Raw genomic sequence first — 25,677 nt, 5'->3', positions numbered from 1 at the left:
GTGTCTGTGTTTGTGTGTGGATGAGTGAGAAGTCACAATCCCCAGTCAATTCAGACAAGTTTTGTCAAACTGGGTGCAAAATATGTTTTTTGTACATTTCCTTGAAAGAAAGAATATCCTCTAAGGTCCTTTCAGTCATGCAGCATATCAGCTACACCTGAAACAGAAAGAGAGGATGTTTTATACTGACTCAATTAAAAACATGAATATTCCTCCTCCTGCTTCCAGGATGTATCAAATATTAAAGATAACATGACTCACCCTGGCACTCAGTCCTTCTCCCTCACTCTCTCCTGCTTGGCTTTTTTAATCAGTGTGGTAGCTGGTGATTGGTTATGAAGGTCAAGGACACCTATCATTAGCTAGTGGCTTATGAGCTACTCCCTGGTAATGGGGGGTAATGAAGGACTTTTCCCTGATATCCTCATTACAAGACACCCGCCTGACTCAGTGATGGAAGGATTCCTCTCCTCATTTCACTCTGGGACGACAGTCATGGTACTCTTTAGAGACGCAGATCAATCTTCTACCGTACAACAAACAACTGGTGGTGGTTTAACTGTCGTTTATAGTGCCATTGTGGGACTGTCTGCATGCTAAATATCCAGCTTCAAATGATTCATGTTAACCTCTGTAGGCCTTCCTCTAGAGTTCATATGCAGGTGGCCAAATGCCTATGATATGCAGGTGCTAAAAGATCATTCTGCTTCTGATCCCTAAAGGACGAGTTATAATTACTGCAGATTTCCCCAATCCCTCTGTGGTGTCCACGGATATAGTGCAGTGCATAATAGGATTGAAGATATCTGATTGGCTAAGAAACACAGAATTCCATCAGGTCCACTTGAATGTTGTCATCTGATTGGAAAAGGAAATACAATCATTTACATTCTGCACCCTTATTGGCTATGAAACCTCATGGCCATGGGGTAATGCTAGGTGCATTATTGGTGAGTAGATTAGAGTATGTTCAACCCACATGGATACTTACCGTACCCACCTGACACCGGCAGCAATTACTGGCCTGACCCTTTCCCATTTAATCACTCTCCATTTCCCTGCACAATCATCATCTATGATTCCTAATGGTTTAGCGAAGCTGTCAGAGAACTGCAGCACGACACACCTGTCCCAGCTGCCTAGGAGACCAAGCCACATTTATAGCGCTTAAATAGGGTGGGCTCTCAGCCAAAGGCCCTAACAGACACACACAGAGTAGACTCACAGTATAAAGCTGCAATAACAGGGGCTTCTTCTGCAAATGGCCTTGTGAGATGTTCACCTATAAGACATAATATCCCAACAACAGGTGATATAGTGACATAGAGGTGAGGAGTCTGTAATTATTTTAGCAAAACATGGCCACCACTGATCAGACCAAGGTAATGACCACAGTCATCTGTCTGTCTGCAGTGATATCATCTAAATTCAGACAGAGTGAGGGAGAAAGAGAGACAGAGAGAGGGAAAGAGAGAGAGACAGAGAGGGAGACAAAGAGAGAGAGCGAGAGGGAGAGAGAGAGAGAGAGAGAGAGAGAGAGAGATAGGGTGAGGGAAAGAAGCCTGTAGAAGCCTGGGTCTGTACTTTGTCAATGGTAGGTTACGGGGGGACTCTTTGGGGAGATTCACCTACTGCTCACCTCTTGGCCACAGTACAGTAGACTATATGATTACAGACATTTACCCCTTCTCTCTCAGCTCATTCACTGTCAAGCCACTAACACCTCTGTCTGATCACAGCCAAATTACGTTGTTCCTCAAAAGAACAGACATGGAAACAACCACACATTCACAGCCCAGTAAGCTGTACAACATCAGAAAATCATACAGATGGGCCCAAAACAGCACAGAATAATACCAGAAAGCAACCTGCAACCAAAATATCCAAACACTCTTAGATAACTTTCTGGATACCACATTCACTCACAGTAAAGAAGGTATCAATCTAGCAGTAAAAAACATCAACTCAATTCAGGCAAACGGCAAAAGAATGTAACGGCAGTCGTATAGAGGGGACCAAGGCGCGGCGTGTTGAGTGCTCATGATTATTATTTAATGAAAAAATGAAACACTTGACAAAGGAACAAAAACAACAGCAAACAACCACAAAACGGAAAACAACTACCCACAAAACACAATAGAAAAACCCCAACTTAAATATGATCTCCTATTAGAGACAACACGAACCAGCTGCCTCTAATTGGAGATCATCCCAAAACTCAACATAGAAATAGAAAAACAAGAACTAAACATAGAAACAACAAACATAGACTGCTCACCCATATCACACCCTGACCTAACTACACAGAGAAAACACAGCTCTCATAGGTCAGAGCGTGACAAAGAAGCACAATTGAAATTGAAAAAAAACTAAACAAAAATGATCACAGATGACAACTGGTTTGATGCAGATTGTAAAATTATAAGGAAAAAACTTAGAACACTATCCAACCAAAAGCACAGAGACCCAAATAATGGTGAATTACGCCTTCATTACTGTGAGATTTTAAAACTCTATAAACGTACACTCAGAACCAAAAAAGCACAGTACAACAGCAAGTAGCTGACACTAATTGAGGAGTCCATAAACACAAACAACTTCTGGCAAAATTGGAAAAGAATTTAAAAAATCGAAACAAGAGGAATTAGCGATACAAAATGGTGACATATGGACAACCCATTTTAAAACACTCTACAACACCGTTCAAATTGACACAAATGCAGAACAACGCCAAATTCATGAGAAGTTGAATGGATTAGAAAAAGCTATAAAGGACAATCAAAATCCATTGGACTCCCCAATTACTGACCAGGAGCTCTATAAGAAACTTCAGGCTCTCAAATGTAAAAAAGCACGCGTACCTGATGGCATCCTAAATGAGATGCTCAAACTCACTAGTGCAAAATTTCAATTGGCTATATTAAAACTGTTTAATTTGATCCTGAGTGTAGGTTATTTCCCTGACATCTGGAATCAAGGACTCATAACCCCAAAGAACGGAGACAAATTTGACCCTAACAATTACAGAGGCATTTGTGTGAACAGTAACCTGGGGAAGGTTTTCTGTAGTATTATAAATGTAAGAGTTCTAAACTTCCTTAATAAGCACAATGTCTTGAGTAAAAGCCAAATTGGATTCATACCAAAACATCGCATGACTGATCATATTTACACCCTACACACCCTGATAGATAAGCATGTCCACCAAAATAATACCAAAATATACGCTTGCTTTATCGACTTCCAAAAAGCATTTGATTCTATTTGGCATACAGGACTGTTCTACAAAGTTATTGAAAGTGGTGTAGGGGGTAAAGGATATGACATAATTAAATCAATGTATACTGGCAATACGTGCAGCATAAAAATTGTCAAGAAAAGAACTGAATTCTTTAACCAGGGGCGGGGCCTTCATCAGGGTTGCAATCTGAGCCCTGCACTCTTCAATATTTACATCAACGAATTGGCCACTATTCTAGAAAAATCCTCAGCCCCTGGTGTTAGTCTCCACAATTCAGAAGTTAAATACCTACTCTTCGCAGATGACCTATGCCTGCTGTCACCCACAGCACATGGCCTACAGCAGAGCCTGGATCTGCTAGAGCAGTACTGCCAGACCTGGGCCCTGGCAGTAAACCCCAAAAATACTAAAATAATGATTTTCCAGAGAAGATCCAGATCTCAGGGAATTAGACCAAAGTTCTCAATTGGTACAAAATATATAGAGTACTGCACACACTACAATTACTTGGGTTTAAAAATAAGCTCAACTGGCAGTGAATGAACTGAGAGAGAAAGCACGCAGGGCATTCTACGCCATTAAAAAGCCAATGCAAATTGAAATACCTATAAAATTTGGCTAAAACTAATTGAATATGTCATTGAACCAATTGCACTTTATGGCAGAGAGGTGTGAAACAAGATTTCATCAAATGGGACAAACACCCCATTGAAACCCTGCATGCAAAGTGCTGTAAGATTATCCTACATGTCCAGAGGAAAACTACAAACAATGCATGCAGGGCAGAATTAGGCCAATATCCACTAATAATAAAAACTCAAAAAAGACCAATTCAGTTTAGGAAACATCTAAAATACAGTGACCCCCTCTCATATCATTACCAAGCCCTGCAATGCCAAGAGCTGAGCAAAGAAAAGAGTTCCCTCATCCAGCTGGTCCTGGGGCTGAGTTCACAAACCTGTTCTACTAACACACTGAAGCCTCAGGACCAGAACATCCAATCAATCAGAATAAACCAAATTAAAACACAGTCAAAACAAAACTACATTGCTTATTGGGAAACACAAGCACAAACACAAAGCCAAATGCAGTGCTATCTGGCCCTAAATCGACAGTACACAGTGGCTAACTATTTGACCATGGTTACTGATCAAAACCTTAGAAAAACCTTGACAAAGTACAGGCTCAGTGAGCACAGCCTGAAGAAGGGTAGACACAGGAAAACCTGACTCCCTGTAGAGGAAATTCTGTGCAACCATTGCACAATAGCAGAACCTGAGACGGAGCTGCATTTCCTGACAAAATGTGAAAAATATAAAACAATTTGAGAGTGTCATTTTCCCAAATTTGAAACCCTTATTAAAGGTTTCAAAGACTTCTCTGATGAGAGTAGGCTACCCGTCCTGTTGGGGGAGGACGCAGAGAGCTGTGGGTTGGCAGCGCACTACATTGCTGCCTGTCATAAGTTGAGGGACAGTGTCTGACAGACCAATCAACCTGCACATGTACTCTACTGTATGCTTATTGTTATTGTTCAATGTATGGTTATTTTGACCCTTGGTTATTGTTGTTACTGTTGTCCCATTGACAATTTTGATTCTCATTTTTTTTTTTCATATTGTAAATATCCAAAATAAGCTTTGGCAATATGTACATTGTTACGTCATGCCAATAAAGGAAATTGAATTGAATTGAATTGAAAGAGACAGAGACAGAGAGAGAGACAGAGACAGAGAGTGAGACAGAGAGTGAGAGAGTGAGAGAGTGAGAGAGTGAGAGAGAGCGAGAGAGCGAGAGATAGAGAGAGACAGAGAGAGAGAGATGGAGAGAGAGAGAGGAAGAGAGAGAGAGACATGAGTGAGGGAAGGAGAGATAGAGAGAGAAAGTGAGAGATAGAGAGAGAAAGTGAGACATAGATAGGGAGATAGAGAGAGCGAGAGAGAGACAGAGACAGAGAGAGAAAGACCGAGATAGAGAGAGAGAGATAGAGGGAGAGAAAGAGAGCGAGAGACAGAGAGAGAGGGAGAGGGAGAGAGAGACAGAGATAGAGAGAGACGGAGAGGGAGAGAGAGAGAGAGAGAGAGAGATAGAGAGAGAGAGAGAGAGGGAGAGAGAGAGACAGAGAGTGAGAGAGTGAGAGAGTGAGAGAGTGAGAGTGAGCGAGAGAGCGAGAGAGACAGAGAGAGAGAGAGATGGAGAGAGAGAGGAAGAGAGAGAGAGACATGAGTGAGGGAAGGAGAGATAGAGAGAGAAAGTGAGAGATAGAGAGAGAAAGTGAGACATAGATAGGGAGATAGAGAGAGCGAGAGAGAGACAGAGACAGAGAGAGAAAGACAGAGATAGAGAGAGAGAGATAGAGGGAGAGAAAGAGAGCGAGAGACAGAGAGAGAGGGAGAGGGAGAGAGAGACAGAGATAGAGAGAGACGGAAATGGAGAGAGAGAGAGAGAGAGAGAGAGAGATAGAGAGAGAGGGAGAGAGAGAGAGAGAGAGAGAAAGACAGATAGAGAGGGAGAGAGGGAGAGAGAGAGAGAGAGACAGAGAGAGAGAGAGAGAGAGAGAGACCGAGATAGAGATAGAGGGAGAGAAAGAGAGCGAGAGAAAGAGAGAGAGACAGAGATAGAGAGAGACGGAGAGGGAGAGAGAGAGAGAGAGAGAGAGAGAGAGAGGGGGAGAGGGAGAGAAATAGAGAGATAGAGCTCCAACTATTTCCTCTTTTCTCACTTCTGATAGAGATCAGCGTACAGTATATTAACATAGGCAGAGAATAAAGTAGTCATCCTCCTCACTCATAACATTACCTCTCTATCCCTGATGAGAGTGTATCCTGGCCTTTAGGTCTGCTTATTGCCATCATTAGTAAGTAATGTGAGCCCTCACTGTTGAAGGGCAAATGGATAGATGGATGGATGGATAGAGGGGAGGGAGATATGCAGGGATAGAGGGATGGATGGAGGAGGAGATGGTTACACCAGGCTTAGAGGAGAGTGGATGTGAGGTTTATATATTTTATACGCAGAAACACACATAACTCTGTAACATACACACGCAGGCACACGTGCGCACACACACACACACACACACACACACACACACACACACACACACACACACACACACACACACACACACACACACACACACACACACACACACACACACACACACACACACACACACACACACACTCACACTCACACGCACTGACACTGCACAATGTGTACCGTAGATTCATACATTCAGCATTCACATGTTCTCTCTCTCTCTCCCCCCTTTCTCTCTCTCTCCCCCCCTTTCTCTCTCTCCCTCTCTCTCTCTCCAGGCTCTTGCTATGGGGATGATGACAGAGTATTACCACTACATCTTCACCACACTGGTAAGTAAAGTACAGCCATATGGTCCACTGCCTGCCGAGATGCTTCCCCATCATCTTGCTTGTCTAACTTTTGTATCCATCTGGAAACTTCTGACACGGTGAAGGTGTGAGCTAAACAGAGGCAGTCTTCAATCTTCATGTTTTCCCTCAAACTGACTAACAGCCAATCAAAAGTCCTGAAATGTGATATGTTCATGCATCAAAAGTAAAGCAACAATCTCTTTAATGTCTTAGGTGTGAGAAAGTAAGTGATATCAGAATGACCTAGCTCATGTGCTGTGATGATTGAGGGCAACAAGAACATTGAATGTGAAAGTGAATGACAGCCTCCATATTCTTCCCTGGAGGAGAACAGGGAAATGTGGCAGAGAGGAGAGTGTCAACTTTCATTCCTCTCTTGAAAGAGAGAGAGATAGAGACGGAGAGAGAGATGGAGGGAGAGAGAGAGAGATAGAGACAGAGAGAGAGATGGAGGGAGAGAGAGAGAGACAGAGAGAGAGATGGAGGGAGAGAGAGAGATAGAGACAGAGAGAGAGATAGAGGGGGAGCGTGAGAGATGGAGACAGAGAGAGAGATGGAGGGAGAGAGATAGAGATGGAGGGGGAGAGAGAGATGGAGGGGGAGAGAGAGAGAGATGGAGGGAGAGAGAGAGATGGAGCGGGAGAGAGATAGAGATGGAGACAGAGAGATAGAGATGGAGGGGGAGAGAGATAGAGATGGAGACAGAGAGAGAGATGGAGGGAGAGAGATAGAGATGGAGGGGGAGAGAGATAGAGATGGAGGGGGAGAGAGATAGAGATGGAGACAGAGAGAGAGATGGAGGGAGAGAGATAGAGACAGAGACAGAGACAGAGAGAGAGAGAGAGAGAGAGAGAGAGAATAGAGATGGAGACAGAGCGAGAGAGAGAGAGAGAGAGAGAGATGGAGGGAGAGAGATGGAGATGGGGGGGTCAGATGTCTGTTCAGTTCTGACACCCTATGGCTGTGTAACTGACATGGCCCTTGGCCTACTTCAGAGGGCTGCTCTATTTCTCTCTTTCTGCAGAGATTATCACACACACACACACACACACACACACACACACACACACACACACACACACACACACACACACACACACACACACACACACACACACACACACACACACACACACACACACACACACACACACACACACCCTCTACATTATCCCTGACTCTCTCTCTCTCTTATACTCACTCCCTGTCCAGTTGTCAGGTCAGAAACATTATTCAAGTCCTACTCCTATTAAAGCCATATCTCATTCATCTAACAGTAGCTAGAGTTAAGTTCAAAACACTCCCCCAGCCAGAATATTAAAATCCTTTGAACTAAAACTTTCCGTTTTCTTCGCTGCCAGAGCTTTTCATCAAGACAAAAATACATCCTTCCATTTAAATGTTTGAAATGAAAGATCTAAATGTCCACATTCTCTTTATAGAAGCCATTCAGTGTATCACAATGAACGCAATTAAGTCTGGCGAAGCCATTTGCAGGATGTATGAAATGAGAAAAATGAACATGAGTGAAGATGAGGAGTTTGGGAGGGACTGAGGAGAGGGAACAGATAGGAGGACGTTCTAGCATGTTCCAATGTTGAGTTTGGCAGAGAGGGGACGCAGTGCTGAGAGCTTAATTCTCCCACCAGAGTGAACAACCCATCCACATCGATGAGCACATATGGCAGCCATTTTCTGCCAGATTTGACTTTATACTCCAGTGTTTGCTCCAGCAGAGGACAGCTCTCAGACACCACACATTAACTCACATTGCTACCATGTCCTTGCATATTCACAATCAGCATTCCTATTTAATTGTTAGTCTATACTTAATCCTTTTTGCTCTTAGTGGAGAAAATGGCTCTGTTTTGCTTTGTTTATAACACAGTTATAACCCCTCTTTAGCGTATTATATATAGGCCTATGTATGTTCTTTTCCTACTTGCCTGACTCTTAGCTCTTCCCTGTCAGGACCTGTTTGCGCTGGACGTGGAGGCCTACCGTTACAGTGGGGTGAACATGACTGGCTTTAGGATCCTGAATACGGAGAACAGCCAAGTGGCCTCCATCATAGAGAAGTGGTCCATGGAACGCCTGCAGGCCCCGCCCAAACCTGACTCTGGCCTACTGGACGGCTTCATGACGGTGAGTCATCACTACAGCTACTGTATGGGGCCAATCGGAAATAGCGCCCTATTTACTAACCCCTATTCCCTATAGCCTTTAGTCCATTTCGGACGCAGCAGCTACTATGATTGGCCTATATGTCTATAACTCTTTGTTGCTCTAATCTTCTGAAAAGTTATGAATATTATCACTATGGAATAGGGCTTATGCTGGAAGTGTTACTCCTGTGTGGCAGAGAAATCCATTCTACCATTAGATGTTTTCCTAGATATTTTAAATATCACATTAGACATTTGATGGATTAAGGCAGGAATGTTGTTTGGACGTAGATTATACTTTCTCTGTGTGTGATTGTTACCAACGTCTTAGCCGTTAGTGAAACAGCCATGCTGTGAGCATCGTCTTCCTGTGAGCATCCAGCCTGTCCCAGAGGACTGAAACACACGACCTCCTGGGTCCCTGGGCTCTGAGCCCTGTGTGATAACATGGCTCCTATTGCATGGATCCAACCCCTCTCTGATAACAGCACACAGCCAGTAATGACTGTTCTACAGCAGTCCTGCTACACCGCTACTCTCTCTTATCTGGGAGCGCTGCCAAAATATGAACTGACCAGAGACAAGGAGAGAGGGAGGACAGGGAGGGCGAGAGAGTGAGAGTGAGAGAGATGGAGAGAAAGGGAGAAAGATGACTGGAATTAGGGTTCCAGATTCATTCCAAAACAACTGTTAAGGTGCTAAAAGTGACATATGGCTGGACTGACTGGTCATATTCCAGTTGGAGGGAAGCGGATGCTGGCTGGGTGTTGATAGCTGTGGCTTGCCACTGGAGGATGGAGAGCTTCCTTTAAGGTTCAAGGAACCTTGCTGAAGAGTTAGTTCCACGGTTGTACTGTATCTTAGACCTGTTTGCCTCTTTGTAAGAGTCTTCTGTTGGATTAGTGGGTCAGTGCTTCTCTCTGGAGGCCTCCAATAGACTGGGGGCAATTTATGTATTTCTCTGACACATAGTCAATTGAAACGTAAGGAATCAACTGACTTGGTGCTTCGCCCTCCACACGCATGTACATAAATTAGCTCTCTCAGATCAATAGGTCTTCACTCCACTATATGTAGTGGCAAGGACAACCGCAAAGCCCTCTATCGGCTGTTTGTGTTCCCATCTGTTCCTTATGTAGTCTATAAGGCTGGATGAGTATTACTTCATAAGACTGTTATTTTTGGATCAGAGGCATCAGAAGATTTATTCCAGGGGAGGACAGTGCTCTGACCCCACTCATCAGGGAATTAATGGCATAGTTGGAAGGCGGGGATTGATTCATTAGATAAATGGCAATCAGTCAGCAGCTAATGCATATTGACATGGCGAAAGGTTCCGTAAACGTTTGATTAACGGCTTCATTTCTGAGCTGTATTTACAGTCTTGTGTGCTTAAGTACTGAACCGCTGATGTAACTTATGGACTGGCGATCATGACAGATTACACCCAGAGCAATACAAAGACTCAGCTGTTTTTATACAGCTCTTTTTTTGGGCCCACCGCTTTGTGTGTTTCTTTGTGTGTGTGTGTGCGTTTGTGTGTGGATGGATCATTTTTTTCTACTAATGATGTTGGAAAGAATGGAGAGTAGATGGAGAACAGGCAAAATCATATCCAGCAAAAAAGTGTGAAGAGGTAGACAAATCCTGGTCCAGGCACCAGGTTTGTTAAAACAACTTTAAACACTTTAGATGTGACTTTTCTGTGTGATTTAATCCCTGTTCCTCTCCTACTGTTTGATCTGCAGAACAGAGCACTCTGAGAGATTAGAGAGAGGTGGTCCTCTCCCACCTAGCTTGGCTACAGCCTTGTTATTTCGGCTTAAATTGATCTCGGTGCCTGCCTTATTTGGCTGTGACTCACGAAAGATTCCTGTCGTCTGTAAAACCTCAGAAACAAACCCCGGTGTCAAAGAGGATAATGATTAAACCGCCGAATTTTCATTTTCACCCCAGGATGGTTTTTTCTCCTTCTTCTCTTTTTTTCTAGATTTGTTTGTGTGCTGCAATGCTGAATAATAAAGCTTAATTCTGCACCTCATTTCTTTATGCTACAATTAATCTTCCTTTGGAGAAGGAAGTCCTGCCCTGTCAAGGCTTAACACGCATAATGAAAATGACCTAACAAGCCCTACAGGCTCATTAGCATAATTTCTCCTCCTTGCTAATTGCTTTAGCTTCTGTCTGTTTCACTCTGAGGCAGCTAGGCTAATCTCAAGGAGATTCCAAAAACTTACAGGCATGACCATACATCCTACAATTTATCTGTTTGTCTTGAGTTGGAGAGGGGAGACATTACTATTTAACAAATCCCTCTTTAGGTCAGGGCATATACCTAACCCCACGATTTGAATGTAGTTGGCCGCTGTTTTGTTTATGTCAGGAATTTGAGGATAAAATGGTGTTCATGTAATGGAAACCAAGCGACCACACCATCTGTAATCATACCAATACTTTCCTCATGAAGAATGATAGACATAGATCCAGGGCAAATTCAAATGGACACATCTGTGCTACTGGGTAAGATGCCCTTTTGTGATTTGACAGCTAGGCTATCATTGTATGTCCGACTTTAGCGGAAATGGGAAAATACTTCTCAATAACAGCAGTCAAACACATGTGGAATCACATTAATCAACCATCACTCAAACAGCCATACACATACATCACACAGCAAACTGAAAGACTTGCAGAAACTCTTCCAGATGTGAAGAATGAAACAGACATAGAGAGAGTATCAAGACAGAGAGAAAGAGACCGGTTGAATGGAGTAGGAGAAAGATTGAGAAAACGGAGGAGAGAGAGAGAGAGAGAGAGAGAGAGAGAGAGAGAGAGAGAGAGAGAGAGAGAGAGAGTGGGAATAGTGAGGAGAGATAGAGAGATTAATTATTCTGTGCTCTTTTAGCCGTCGCCTCAGCTCAGCGCCTTCTCCTGATCGACCTGTCCATTACGCCGTCACCATGGCGTCTCCGGGGTGATCCCCCTTTAGTGCCAGCAAGGGGCGGAGAACATGGCTGCTGCCTGCCCGAGAGGGGGGAGCTGACCCTGGCCAGCTTGCAGGCTGCTGGACAAGCCCTGAACACACCTGAACAGCCCTGGACAGACCTGGCCAGCAGGGTCAGCCCCCATTGTCTTCCGACAGATGGCGTCATTCTAATGTGACATGCGTTGCCATCGCTCTATCTGCAAACTTAATATGTGTAAATATTTGTATGAACATAACAAGATTGAACAACTGAGGCATAAACTGAACAAGTTCCACAGATATGTGACTAACAGAAATTGAATAATGTGTTCCTGAACAAAAGGGGGGGGGGGGTCAAAATCAAAAGTAACAGTCAGTATCTGGTGTGGCCACCAGCTGCATTAAGTACTGCAGTGCATCTCCTCCTCATGGACTGCACCAGATTTGCAAATTCTTGCTGTGAGATGTTACCCCACTCTTCCACTAAGTCACCTGCAAGTTTCCAGACATTTATGGGAGGAATGGCCCTAGCCCTCACCCTCCGATCCAACAGGTCCCAGACGTGCTCAATGAGATTGAGATCCGGGCTCTTCGCTGGCCATGGCAGAACACTGACATTCCTGTCTTGCAGGAAATCACACACAGAATGAGCAGTATGGCTGGTGGCATTGTCTTGCTGGAGGGTCATGTCAGGGTGAGCCTGAAGGAAGGGTACCACATGAGGGAGGAGGATGTCTTCCCTGTAACACACAGCGTTGAGATTGCCTGCAATGACAACAAGCTCAGTCCGATGATGCTGTGACACACCGCCCCAGACCATGACGGACCCTCCACCTCCACATCGATCCTGCTCCAGAGTATAGGCCTCGGTGTAACGCTCATTCCTTCAATGATAAACGCGAATCTGATCATCACCCCTGGTGAGACAAAACTGCGACTCGTCAGTGAAGAGTACTTTTTGCCAGTCCTGTCTGGTCCAGCGACGGTGGGTTTGTGCCCATAGGCGACGTTGTTGCCGTTGATGTCTGGTGAGGACCTGATTTACAACAGGCCTACAAGCCCTCAGTCCAGCCTCTCTCTGCCTATTGCGGACAGTCTGAGCACTGATGGAAGGATTGTGTGTTCCTGGTGTAACTCAGGCAGTTGTTTTTGCCATCCAGTACCTGTCCCGCAGGTGTGATGTTCTGATGTACCGATCCTGTGCAGGTGTTGTTACACGTGGTCTGCCACTGCGAGGACGATCAGTTGTCTGTCCAATCTCCCTGTAGCGCTGTCTTAAACGTCTCACAGTACGGACATTGCAATTTATTGCCCTGGCCACATCTGCAGTCCTCATGCCTCCTTGCAGCATGCCTAAGGCACATTCACGCAGATGAGCAGGGACCCTGGGCATCTTTCTTTTGGTGTTTTTCAGAGTCAGTAGAAAGGCCTCTTTAGTGTCCTACATTTTCATAACTGTGACCTTAATTGCCTACCGTCTGTAAGCTGTTAGTGTCTTAACGACCGTTCCACAGGTGCATGTTCATTAATTGTTTATGGTTCATTGAACAAGCATGGGAAACAGTGTTTAAAACATTTACAATGAAGATCTGTGAAGTTATTTGGATTTTTACGAATGATCTTTGAAAGACATGGTCCTGAAAAAGGGACGTTTTTTTTGCTGAGTTTATATGGGAAGGGCCGATATTTCTTTACCAGATATTGGCATCCTCTTCAGTCTTGGTTTTGTGATGAACCCCATTTGAACCCCATTTCTGCACCCCACAGATGAAGCTCCTCTATGTAAGCTGTGGCCGTCTGCCTCTCTCTGTATTTCAGGCCAGCTCGCTCTTTTTGTGGCTAAGGGTCCTGTATTTGGGATTTGGCGCTGCATCTGTCCACATGCGGGGAGAGGAATTTGGAAGTGGAGTATGCGTGGGCATTATTCTGGCAGCTGGTTGGCATGTGTGGTAGCTGGCAGAGACAGGCAGTGCCCCCCTCTTCTCCCAAGGCCAGAGGCTCTACTGCCACTGAGATGACCCAAAGCTAGACCATTCTCATCCTTTATCCCATTCAATACCTCTGCAAAGCACACACTGTGTGGTTTTAGGTCTTCCTATTGGATTACCGTTTGACAAGCTTTTACTATATTATACCACAACATTTATTGAAACATCTTGAATCTAATTGGTTAGAAATCCTATTCTTTAGTCCAGTCAGTGGAAGCAGACTATAGCCCAGTTAAAACGTAGAGCTATAAATACAGAGTATGTGTGTCCATTTTGTGTTCTGGACGAGCTGCTGTCATTTGTTGTTGGCACTGTAGTGGCTGTGTGTAGCATGCTGATGGTGTGTGTGGCTGTGTGTGTGCAGGTGTGTGTTTGTGTGGAAGCGTAGCCGGTGTCACATGCAGTGTGCACAGACACACAGGGCTGCATTAATAACTATGTGCCCCACGGTATCGCCGCCAGGTACCAGCATAGACAGGTGACCATAGAGATGGGTTACTGCGGAAACGGAGCGATAATCTAGATTTTGGAAACAGGGCTGGCATGTCATCATCCCCCAATACCCCATCCCCCGACTCTGACATCCCCTTCTCCTCTCCTCTATCCCCCTTCTCCTTTCCACCATCACCCTCTCCTCCATCCATCCACCCCTCTCCTCTCTTCTCTTCTATCCCCTCTCCTGTTTCCCTCTCCTCTCTGTCAGGGTCGGCAGGTAGCCTAGTGGTTGAGAGCGTTGGGCCAGTAACCGTTCTGCCCTTGACCAAGGCAGTTAACCCCCGACAGCGGATTATGGCAGCCCCCCGCACTTCTCTGATTCAGAGGGGTTGGGTTAAATGTGGAAGACACACACAACTGACTAGGTCTCCTCTCCTCCAGGGACTGCTGCCAGCTCCACATATAATCCCACTGCTCCCCTGAGAACTATGAGCCATGTTACTCTCTCCCACTATCAAACTTGTACTCTCAGTCTGAACCATGTGAAATATCTCCATGTTAAGGATATGACTCTATATCTAACTCTTATAATCCCCCCAATACACTGAGTGTACAAAACATTAGGAACACTTTCTTAATATTGAGTTGCACCCCCTTTTGCCCTCAGAACAGTCTCAGTTCATCAGGGCATGGAATCTGCAAGGTGTTGAAAGTGTTCCACGGGGATGCTGGCCCATGTTGACTCCAATGCTTCCCACAGTTGTGTCAAGTTGGCTGGATGTCCGTTGGGTGGTGGACCATTCTTGATACACATGGGAAACTGAGCAGCGTTGAAGTTCTTGACACACTCAAACCGGTGCATCTGGCACCTACTACCATACCCCGTTCAAAGGCACTTACATCTTTTGTCCTCCCCATTCACCCTCTGAATGGCACACATACACAATCCATGTCTCAAATGTCTCAAGGCTTAAAAATCCTTCTTTAACCTGTCTCCTCCACTTCATCTAAACTGATTGAATTTGGTCAGTCTATGTCATAGAAAGAGCAGGTGTTCCTAATGTTTTATACACTCAGTGTATGTAATGTAATTTGAACTCAGGACAGAATTCACTAATTTCAATATACACTGCTCAAAAAAATAAAGGGAACACTTAAACAACACAATGTAACTCCAAGTCAATCACACTTCTGTGAAATCAAACTGTCCACTTAGGAAGTAACACTGATTGACAATAAATTTCACATGCTGTTGTGCAAATGGGATAGACAACAGGTGGAAATTATAGGCAATTAGCAAGACACCCCCAATAAAGGAGTGGTTCTGCAGGTGGGGACCACATACCACTTCTCAGTTCCTATGCTTCCTGGCTGATGTTTTGGTCACTTTTGAATGCTGGCAGTGCTTTCACTCTAGTGGTAGCATGAGACAGAGTCTACAACCCACACAAGGGGCTCAGGTAGTGCAGCTCATCCAGGATGGCACATCAATGCGAGCTGTGGCAAGAAGGTTTGCTGTGTCTGTCAGCGTAGTGTCCAGAGCATGGAGGCGCTACCAGGAGACAGGCCAGGACATCAGGATACGTGGAGGAGGCCGTAGGAGGGCAACAACCCAGCAGCTGGACCGCTACCTCCGCCTTTGTGCAAGGAGGAGCAGGAGAAGCACAACCAGAGCCCTGCAAAATGACATCCAGCAGGCCACAAATGTGCATGTGTCTGCTCAAACGGTCAGAAACAGACTCCATGAGGGTGGTATGAGGGCCCAACGTCCACAGGTGGGGGTTGTGCTTACAGCACAACACCGTGCAGGACGTTTGGCATTTGCCAGAGAACACCAAGATTGGCAAATTCGCCACTGGCGCCCTGTGCTCTTCACAGATGAAAGCAGGTTCACACTGAGCACGTGACAGACGTGACAGAGTCTGGAGATGCAGTGGAGAACGTTCTGCTGCCTGCAACATCCTCCAGCATGACCGGTTTGGCAGTGGGTCAGTCATGTTGTGGGGTGGCATTTCTTTGGGGGGCTGCACAGCCCTCCATGTGCTCGCCAGAGGTAGCCTGACTGCCATTAGGTACCGAGATGAGATCCTCAGACCCCTTGTGAGACCATATGCTGGTGCGGTTGGCCCTGGGTTCCTCCTAATGCAAAACAATGCTAGACCTCATGTGGCTGGAGTGTGTCAGCAGTTCCTGCAAGAGGAAGGCATTGATGATATGGACTGGCCCGCCCGTTCCCCAGACCTGAATCCAATTGAGCACATCTGGGACATCATGTCTCGCTCCATCCACCAACGCCACATTGCACCACAGACTGTCCAGGAGTTGGCGGATGCTTTAGTCCAGGTCTGGGAGGAGATCCCTCAGGAGACCATCCGCCACCTCATCAGGAGCATGCCCAGGCATTGTAGGGAGGTCATACAGGCACGTGGAGGCCACACACACTACTGAGCCTCATTTTGACATGTTTTAAGGACATTACATCAAAGTTGGATCAGCCTGTAGTGTGGTTTTCCACTTTAATTTTGAGTGTGACTCCAAATCCAGACCTCCATGGGTTGATAAATTGGATTTCCATTGATTATTTTTGTGTGATTTTGTTGTCAGCACATTCAACTATGTAAAGAAAGAAGTGTTTAATAAGATTATTTCTTTCATTCAGATCTAGGATGTGTTGTTTAAGTGTTCCCTTTATTTTTTTGAGCAGTATATATTTGACTGTCTGCATAACATCGGTATCCTACATACTGATGATATGGGTTGTAAGGTCCCATGTGTATGACAACAAAACCCGCCAGTGTATGGGTTTTGAGAATGTCATCAGCAAATTGTCCCCATCCTCCATCTCCTTTCTTCAATCCTCCCTCTCCTTTCCTCATCCTTCCTCTCCTTTCCTCATCCTTCCTCTCCTTTCCTCATCCTCCCTCTCCTTTCCTCATTCCTTCCTCGCCTTTCCTCATCCTCCCTCTCCTTTCCTCATCCTCCCTCTCCTTTTCTCATCCTCCCTCCCTCTCCTTTCCTCATCCTTCTTCTCCTTTCCTCATCCTCCCTCTCCTTTCCTCATCCTCCCTCATCTTCCCACTCCTTTCCTCATGCTCTCTCCTTTCCTCATCCTCCCTCCCTCTCCTTTCCTCATCCTTCCTCTCCTTTCCTCATCCTCCCTCCCTCTCCTTTCCTCATCCTTCCTCCCTCTCCTTTCCTCATCCTCCCTCTCCTTTCCTCATGCTAACTCTCTTTTCCTCATCCTTCCCCTCCTTTCCTCATCCTCCCACTCCTTTCCTCATCCTCTCTCTCCTTTCCTCCTCCTCTCCTCATCCTCCCTCTCCTTTCCTCATCCTCTCCTTTCCTCATCCTCCCGCTCCTTTCCTCAACCTCCCTCTCCTTTCCTCATCCTCCCGCTCCTTTCCTCATCCTCCCTCACCTTTCCTCATCCTCCCTCTCCTTTTTTCATCCTCCCTGTCATTTTCTCATCATCTTTCTCTTTTTCAATATTTCTCTGTCTTTTGTGTATTTCTGGGAGTGACGTTGCATCTGTAATGAGATGACGGTCTCAGCCCTGCTCAACTCCAGTCAGTGTCACGAGCCATCATTAGATCAGTTACCCACAGTGCACTGCTCCCAGCCATGTGCTGCTCTGGCTACCCACCCTGATTAAATACCGCGACAGTGGCAGATCTCTATCCTGAAGTTCCTTCCTCCCTCCGCCTGCCACAGTTACTGTAGATCCAACACTGACAAGTGCTCAGAGAGAGGCGGGTAGCGGGAAAGAGAGAGAGAGAGAAGGAAAAGAAGAAAGAGAGAGGGAGAGGGAGAGAGAAAGAAGGACAGGGAAGAAGATATATATATATATATATATATATATATATATATATATATATATATATATATATATATATATGAAATAGTATAGAAAAGTTACAAAAATATATAAAACAAGGAATAAATGCACAGTGAAGAACGATAACTTGTCTATACACAGAGAAAGTAAGAGAGATAGCGAGAGAGAGAAAGAAAGTCAGAGGATGGATGAAAGAAACGCTGGAGAAAAAGGAACAATTGACATTGCCATGTCTATGGAGTAAGTGAAGAGTTTATTTCCAAAATGCTATATCCACCAATTTTTCACATTTGTGTTTTTTCATCAGAAATGATTACTTATGGGTACAATCATGTAGGTAAAATGTTTATGTTCTCAGATATTTTATTCATAGATTTAAGATGTGTATTAAAATGTGTTTTTTGGAATGTTTGGAATGTTTGTATCCTGTATATTTGACTGTGATAGGTGGATGTCTCACCTAGCTATCTTAAGATCAAAGTCGCTCTGGATAAGAGCATCTGCTAAACGACTTACACTACCGTTCAAAAGTTTGGGATCACTTAGAAATGTCCTTGTTCTTGTAAGAAAAGCAATTTTTTTGTCAATTAAAATAACATCAAATTGATCAGAAATACAGTGTAGACATTGTTAATGTTGTAAATGACTATTGTAGCTGGAAACGGCAGATTCTTTAATGGAATATCTACATAAGTGTAGAGAGGCCCATTATCAGCAAACATCACTCCTGTGTTCCAATGGCACGTTGTGTTAGCTAATCCAAGTTTATCATTTTAAAAGGCTAATTGATCATTAGAAAACCCTTTTGCAATTATGTTAGCACAGCTGAAAACTGTTGTCCTGATTAAAGAAACAATAAAACTGGTCTTCTTTAGACAAGTTGAGTATCTGGAACATCAGCATTTGTGGGTTCGATTACAGGCTCAAAATGGCCAGAAACAAAGAACTTTCTTCTGAAACTCGTCAGTCAATTCTTGTTCTGAGAAATTAAGGCTATTCCATGCGATACATTTCCAAGAAACTGAAGATCTCGTACAACGCTGTGTACTATTCCCTTCACAGAACAGCTCAAACTGGCTCTAACCAGAAAATAAATAGGAGTGGGAGGCCCCGGTGCACAACTGAGCAAGAGGACAAGTACATTAGAGTGTCTAGTTTGAGAAACAGATGCCTCACAAGTCCTCAACTGGCAGCTTCATTAAATAATACCTGCAAAACACCAGTCTCAACGTCAACAGTGAAGAGGCAACCCCAGGATACTGGCCTTCTAGGCAGAGTTCCTCTGTCCAGTGTCTGTGTTCTTTTGTCCATCTTAATCTTTTCATTTTATTGGCCAGTCTGAGATATGGCTTTTTCTTTGCAACTCTGCCTAGAAGGCCAGCATCCCGGAGTCGCCTCTTCACTGTTGACGTTGACACTGGTGGTTTGCGGGTACTATTTAATGAAGATATAGATCTCATGTTACAGTACTGATTCTTTTTTTTGTTGTAAATATTGATGTTACAAATGAATCATTTGTAGAGTTCTTTATAAAAATGTAGCAATTTCTTACATTTGACTGTGTAAAATCTACTGCAGCAGTACTACTTATTTCTCTGGCCAGATATATAGCGTTTTTGACTGTGTAAAATCTACTGCAGCAGTACTACTTATTTCTCTGGTCAGATATATAGCGTTTTGCAAAAACACAATTTTTCTCTCTGAAGTGAACCCATCAAGTGATAGGTTTCAAAGAAATATATATTGGTAATTGAAAAACCCCATGCCACGATTAGATAGTGAAAAAACACACCAATCTCTTTCATAAGATCTTTAATCAATAAAAGCTAATTTACCAACATTTCTGAAAATGTATATATAGTGTTTTGCAAAGAAACTCTTCAAGTATATTTCAAGGCTACAGCCACCATCATAACAGGGCACAGCTTTATAACAGAGAGAGACATTGGCAGGTAAAGGGATTCACCTTTCCTCCTCTGCAGAATGACCTCAATGTATTGATGCAATCAAAGCCAGCTCAGTACAATCTTGAATCCTATTCCATTTGCTTTGACTTTAATCTAGACAGTATATATACTAACCTTTGTTGAAGGTCATTGTAAACAGCAAGACACGTGGTATGCCTATCATCTTAGACGTTATTGAAATTTCAAACATGTTCAAATTCCATGTTTGGTATTTTAAACATTACACTGAAATTGCTGCTCGTATCATTTTACATATATTTTAGCCACATCCTGTATAACCAATGCTCATTATAAACATACATATTAAACTGTACCGCTCAGAGAGCCCTTGGAGCAGATTCCTTTTTTTGCTCATTATCTATCGTTGCTGGGGAAACCACCAGATTCAGTTGAGTGTTTAAGGCTATTATTTCTCCTGATGCTGTGTCTTAGTCACACCACGCTGGATTCTGCTAGTTAAGCACTCTGGTTCTGCGCACGCATGCACACACACACACACACACACACACACACACACACACACACACACACACACACACACACACACACACACACACACACACACACACACACACACACACACACACACACACACACACACACACACACACACACACACACACACACACACACACACACACACACACACACACACACACACTGTATAGCTCTCTGCTCTGCTCTGAGGCTTCATGTCTGTAGTCTGCAGCAGACCCTATTCAAGGCTGGCCTGGGCAGCATTTGTATGCCTGACAGAGTGGGGCTCTTTTTAATTGGAATAGCTCTTCTTAAAGACTTAAAAACTAATTTATGTTCCTGAGAGCTGAGATCAAATGGTACGCAGGAGGGAGGAGGGGGGTGAGAGGGGGTGGAGGGGGAAGAGTGGGGGAGGGCGAAGGAGGGGGGGGATCACAGGGGTCGGCTATATGTCAAGTCCACTGGTTTGGAGAAGGGAGGCTAAACCCCCCTCTCTATATCACTGTAGTACTGTAACCACATTGGACCTCAGAAACCAACATCTCACTACACCCACACTATGAGTGTGGCACCCCCTTTACTGCACTGGACTGTCAGGACTAATCTCACTCACATAATCTGAACAGTTGTAACTCACACAGGGTTTATGGTAAGAATGAGCTATATAGATAACACAGATTTTGATATCAAACTAATCTAGTTCTCACACAATAATACACGTTCAAGTGGTCACTCTCATCAGTACCCACAATGTTCTCTCAGAATTACCCATGATGCAATGTTTTGTTGTTCAGGGATGTAATGTTGCTGTGAGCCATGGGTGAGTCAGGTATAAACCTGCAGCTGCTCAGACATGCACACACACACACATGCACATAAACACACATGCATGTACAAAGAGAGCTCAAAAACAAGGCCTCTGGGCTACCTTCCTCCTCTTCAAAACAAAAAGACATCAAGACAGCCAAAGGGAATCTGATGGCATGGTCTCCCTTTGAGTCTTTTCTTACTTTGACTGAAAGGGCCTCTCATCAGACAGCTGCTCACAGGGCTTCTGTAGGTGTTGTAGAGCAGAGAAATTCTTCTTCTATTCAATCCCTTACTTCCAGGATTATAGGCAGGGCCTGGAGGACATTTTCTTAGTTGTATGAATGAAATATATTCAATACAAGGTCACAGTCATGTTAGAATACAGGATCGGGTGATGAGCCACCATGATAAACATCATGCAATATTCAATAAGAAAAGATAATACCACAGTCCTAGCTTTGCGATGTATATTATCTAATTCACATTTATTCTACCGAGAATGTGTAAAGAAGTGCCGCAATTTACTGTTAGGCTCACAATGACTGACTCACAACAGCTGGAGGGTTAGAATAGACTGTCTATTCAAAATCCTCATCCAAATCCCCTAACAACACATCTCACGTACACCAAGCTAACATTACACTTATATTAGACCTCTGTTGTGTAAATGAAAGTTCACTTAGAAAATAACACTACCCTATGGACTGTGGCCAAGCAGATGACCTGTCCAATTCAACATTTGGTTACATTTTGATGGGTAATGTAGTCTTGGATGACTAGTTTAATTCCACATTGGTATAGTTCTTAAACATAATGTATAATGGTCCTGTCATATTGTCCTGAGGGTCAAATAAGGGATGGGGTCATTTAAGGGTCAGAGTTCAGAGTTAATGAAATGGCCCCAGTGCTCCCTCCTTGCAGTCAATGTTCTCTTATTAAAGAGAGAAAATCAATTAGGCAGATTAACTATTTAGTCACATTCCAAGATCCTACTCATTAGGCACCAAACGGAAGAAAACGGACTAAAATGGGGAAGGATCACCATAACAGGTCCAATCAGAAACGCTTGTTTTTGTTTTCCGTTTCAAAATGTTTTGTGACAGTGTGTCCTAATGAAAAGGACCAGGTGTCCAATCTGCCCCGTGGGTCCTGTCTGCACTGGGGTGGGGTGGGGGAAAGAATGGGGAAGAGGGCTCTAGCAGAAATGAAGAGAGACAATAAAACAGACAGACAGCAAGAATGTGAAGCAGCTTGATCTTGAGACTCTTCTTCTTCTTACAAGATGGGATTTTCACGGAACATGAAAGCAAACTCACTCAGCAACAGTCAAAGTACCTGAAGGTATAAAAACCAAAGCTTTCCTCTCTTAAATAAATCTTAGAAAGGAACAAACCGGTTTTCTTCCTTTTTCTTCCAGTTGCTGCTGCTGCTTTTAGACTGTACTCCTCCAGTGGGAGTGTGACAGTGCAGTGAAGTGAAAAGGTTTTGCTCAGCCTGCGGCGATTCCTCATGGTAGCAACCTGATGGCAGGCGACGGTGATCCGCTAGACTCTGTGAGTGTGTGAGTGTGTGTGTGTGTGTGTGTGTGTGTGTGTGTGTGTGTGTGTGTGTGTGTGTGTGTGTGTGTGTGTGTGTGTGCGCCACATTGCTGCAGCCTCTGGGAGACAAGACTCTAGTTAGGTGTGAGATGTGAGATCTGTTCAGTGTGGATTACAGGAGACCAAAGAAGTGAGAGACGTGGAGTATAAAACGATAGATTTTGTTATTTTCAGAAAGGGCCTTAAGAGAGGAGCTAAAATTAGCAGCTGTGTGATGTAATGTGTTTTTGACAAACAGCCAACAACATTTTACATCTATTTGTGGGCACAGCTAATAATACAACAACTGCTGCTTGGAGGGTTTTATGAGCTTCATCTATGAGTAATTCCTGGATCTCTGTGCAGTCAAGAGAGACACAGTTGTGTTTCTATGATATTTGTCCACCACACACTGTTCACCTCAAGACAAACAAGCCATAGGAAGGATCAAAGAACTCCCCTGAGAGGACAGATAATCCTGCCAGTCCTGGGGTAATTCACACACCCATTCAGACCTCTGCTCTCCCCGGCTAATTACTTTTACCCTAACTATCAGAAATCTCTGCTGTTTTTCAATCAGTTTCCCTGTTCCCTGTTTTATAGTCATAAAGCCTGATGACTCTCCTCATGAGTTTGGCCATTAAGGAGAAGAGAAATGGACTAGATCATCTGGGTAGAGGAGGTCTGTGTGTGTGTGTGTGTGTGTGTGTGTGTGTGTGTGTGTGTGTGTGTGTGTGTGTGTGTGTGTGTGTGTGTGTGTGTGTGTGTGTGTGTGTGTGTGTGTGTGTGTGTGTGTGTGCGCGCCTGGGTGCCTGTGTGTGCGTGTGCACTAGGTAGGGTGAGACTATCAGGTCCCTAATGGAGAAACCCTGCTGGGGGGAGGTACTTGTCATCTGGAAGAGGGTAGTGAGAGGGAGCACAGACCCACATTACAAGCCCAAATGGCCCTATTGTCAACACGCAGTGGAAAACTGCCCATGCTAGATTAGATAACCTAGGGCCCTCAACAACAACAATGAGGTTTTGTGTGTGTGTGTGCGCACGCGCGTGCGTGTGCGTGTGTGTGAAAGAGAGAGAGTGAGAGAGAGAGAGAGAGAGAGAGAGAGAGAGAGAGAGAATAAAAGAAAGGGAGAAAGTTGGCAAAGAAAGAGCGGGAGAAAGACTGGGTGAGAGGCAATGACATTAAATGTGTGGCTGAAAACAGATGATTTCCTATTTAACACTCCATTGAGTTCCCCCATTATTCTGGGTCCTGGCTGGAGCCATGATGGTGGCAGTAGTTTCCCCCTGGTTCACAATAACAGCCATCTGCAGCCACACACTGCTGCTTCAATTTCCCCACAATGGAGCCACTGAGAATATCAGACATGCTGCAGTACACTGGAGTGTGCGTGTACACTGGAGTGTGTGTCTATGTTTGTGTGTAGGTGTGTGTCTGTGTGTGTGCACAGTACCCTGCCCGACAGACTAACAGCAATCAACAGCCCACCCATCACCATCTCAGTAATAGAGAGAATGGGTTCAATAGGCGACATTGTCAACAGATGTTTTCTGTGGAAATGATCTTGCAGTGAAAATTGGAGGGACTTTTCATTTTCTAGTATGACAGAATAGCATCCAGTAATGGAGGAATAGAGGGAGAGAGGGGAAGAGGGAGAGAGGGAGAGAGGGGAAGAGGGGAGAGAAGGAGAGAGGGGAAGAGGGAGAGGGGAAGAGGAATAGAGGGAGAGAGGGGAAGAGGGAGAGAGGGAGAGAGGGGAAGAGGGAGAGAGGGAGAGAGAGGGGAAGAGGAATAGAGGGAGAGAGGGGAAGAGGGAGAGAGGGAGAGAGGGGAAGAGGGAGAGAGGGAGAGAGAGGGGAAGAGGAATAGAGGGAGAGAGGGGAAGAGGGAGAGAAGGAGGGGGGAGAGAGGGAGAGAGCTTTTCACATTCCCTTCACACACATTGTGTCTGATTCTGGTGTGCGGTAACAGGCTGTAATGGTGGACCAGAATTGAATGATTTGTTTTTCCTGTTTAATAAAACCCATAGACCCAGAAATAAATATTAACAGATACCAGGTAGCAGGTTTAATGTGTGCACAAGTCTTAGTAGTGCTATCACAGTCAAGGAAGGGGAAACACACATCCATCAGTGTGCTTGGGCGCGTGAGCTTGTGAGAGGATGGAAAAGGAGTGAGAAAGAAGAGAGAAAGAGTAAGAGAAAGAGAGATAGAAAGAGCAAGAGAGCGATGGAGGGGCAGAGAGAGAGATGACGGGAGTGAAAGGAGAGAGAAATAGGGATAGCCAGATGGAGAGATGGTGGGAGACGGGGGAATGTGACACTGAGACCGTGTGGAGGATAATGAGACACAGTGGCAGCCTGGGCCTCGGTATGCTTTAGGACTGTTTGCCAAACAATGAGGCCCTGCAAACCCAATTAAAGGGGAGATTTCCCCCAGGAAGAAAGAAAATGTGAAATTATCCCTGCTTGTTAAACCTGTCACTTAATTTCAATCAAATTATTACTTATGATCCCAGGGACCTCTCGGCTAATTGTTTTTTCTCTCTCTCTCTCTCTGTTTAGGTTTTAGTGACAGGAAGAGGCTGCTCTGTGTCTGGTGAATGGGTTTATCATAGATATCAGGGCATTTACTATTAGATGTGTGTCTGACTTCAGATTCATAATTTCTCTACTGTGGCTTATAGACAATATTCTAAACTGTGAACCTTTTTTACAGTGGCAGTGTCAGCAGTAGGGGCTATATTTAGATGGTTGTACTTTGTATTTCTCAATGGCGGATTATCGAGGTCCACATTTTTCTCTTTTGCATGCGTTTCTTTT

The 25,677-nt window shown here is 44.5% G+C and overlaps 1 protein-coding gene across 4 annotated transcripts in view; it reads left to right on the top strand.

Moving 5' to 3' along the window:
* The window catches only part of LOC106578944 (glutamate receptor ionotropic, kainate 2), a 270,331-nt gene that overhangs the window by 127,239 nt on the left and 117,415 nt on the right, over nucleotides 1-25,677 (top strand). For all 4 annotated transcript variants that reach the window (XM_045701489.1, XM_045701484.1, XM_045701495.1 and 1 more), the window contains 2 exons: nucleotides 6,562-6,615; nucleotides 8,608-8,781. In XM_045701489.1, the coding sequence (XP_045557445.1) occupies nucleotides 6,562-6,615; nucleotides 8,608-8,781 (228 nt within the window). The remainder of the gene's footprint in view (nucleotides 1-6,561; nucleotides 6,616-8,607; nucleotides 8,782-25,677) is intronic.

This window comes from Salmo salar, chromosome ssa02 (assembly GCF_905237065.1).
Source record: "Salmo salar chromosome ssa02, Ssal_v3.1, whole genome shotgun sequence".
Classification (NCBI taxonomy): Eukaryota; Metazoa; Chordata; class Actinopteri; order Salmoniformes; family Salmonidae; genus Salmo; species Salmo salar.
Note: the sequence above shows the minus strand (reverse complement) of the source record. Positions and strands in the feature narration are given on the sequence as shown.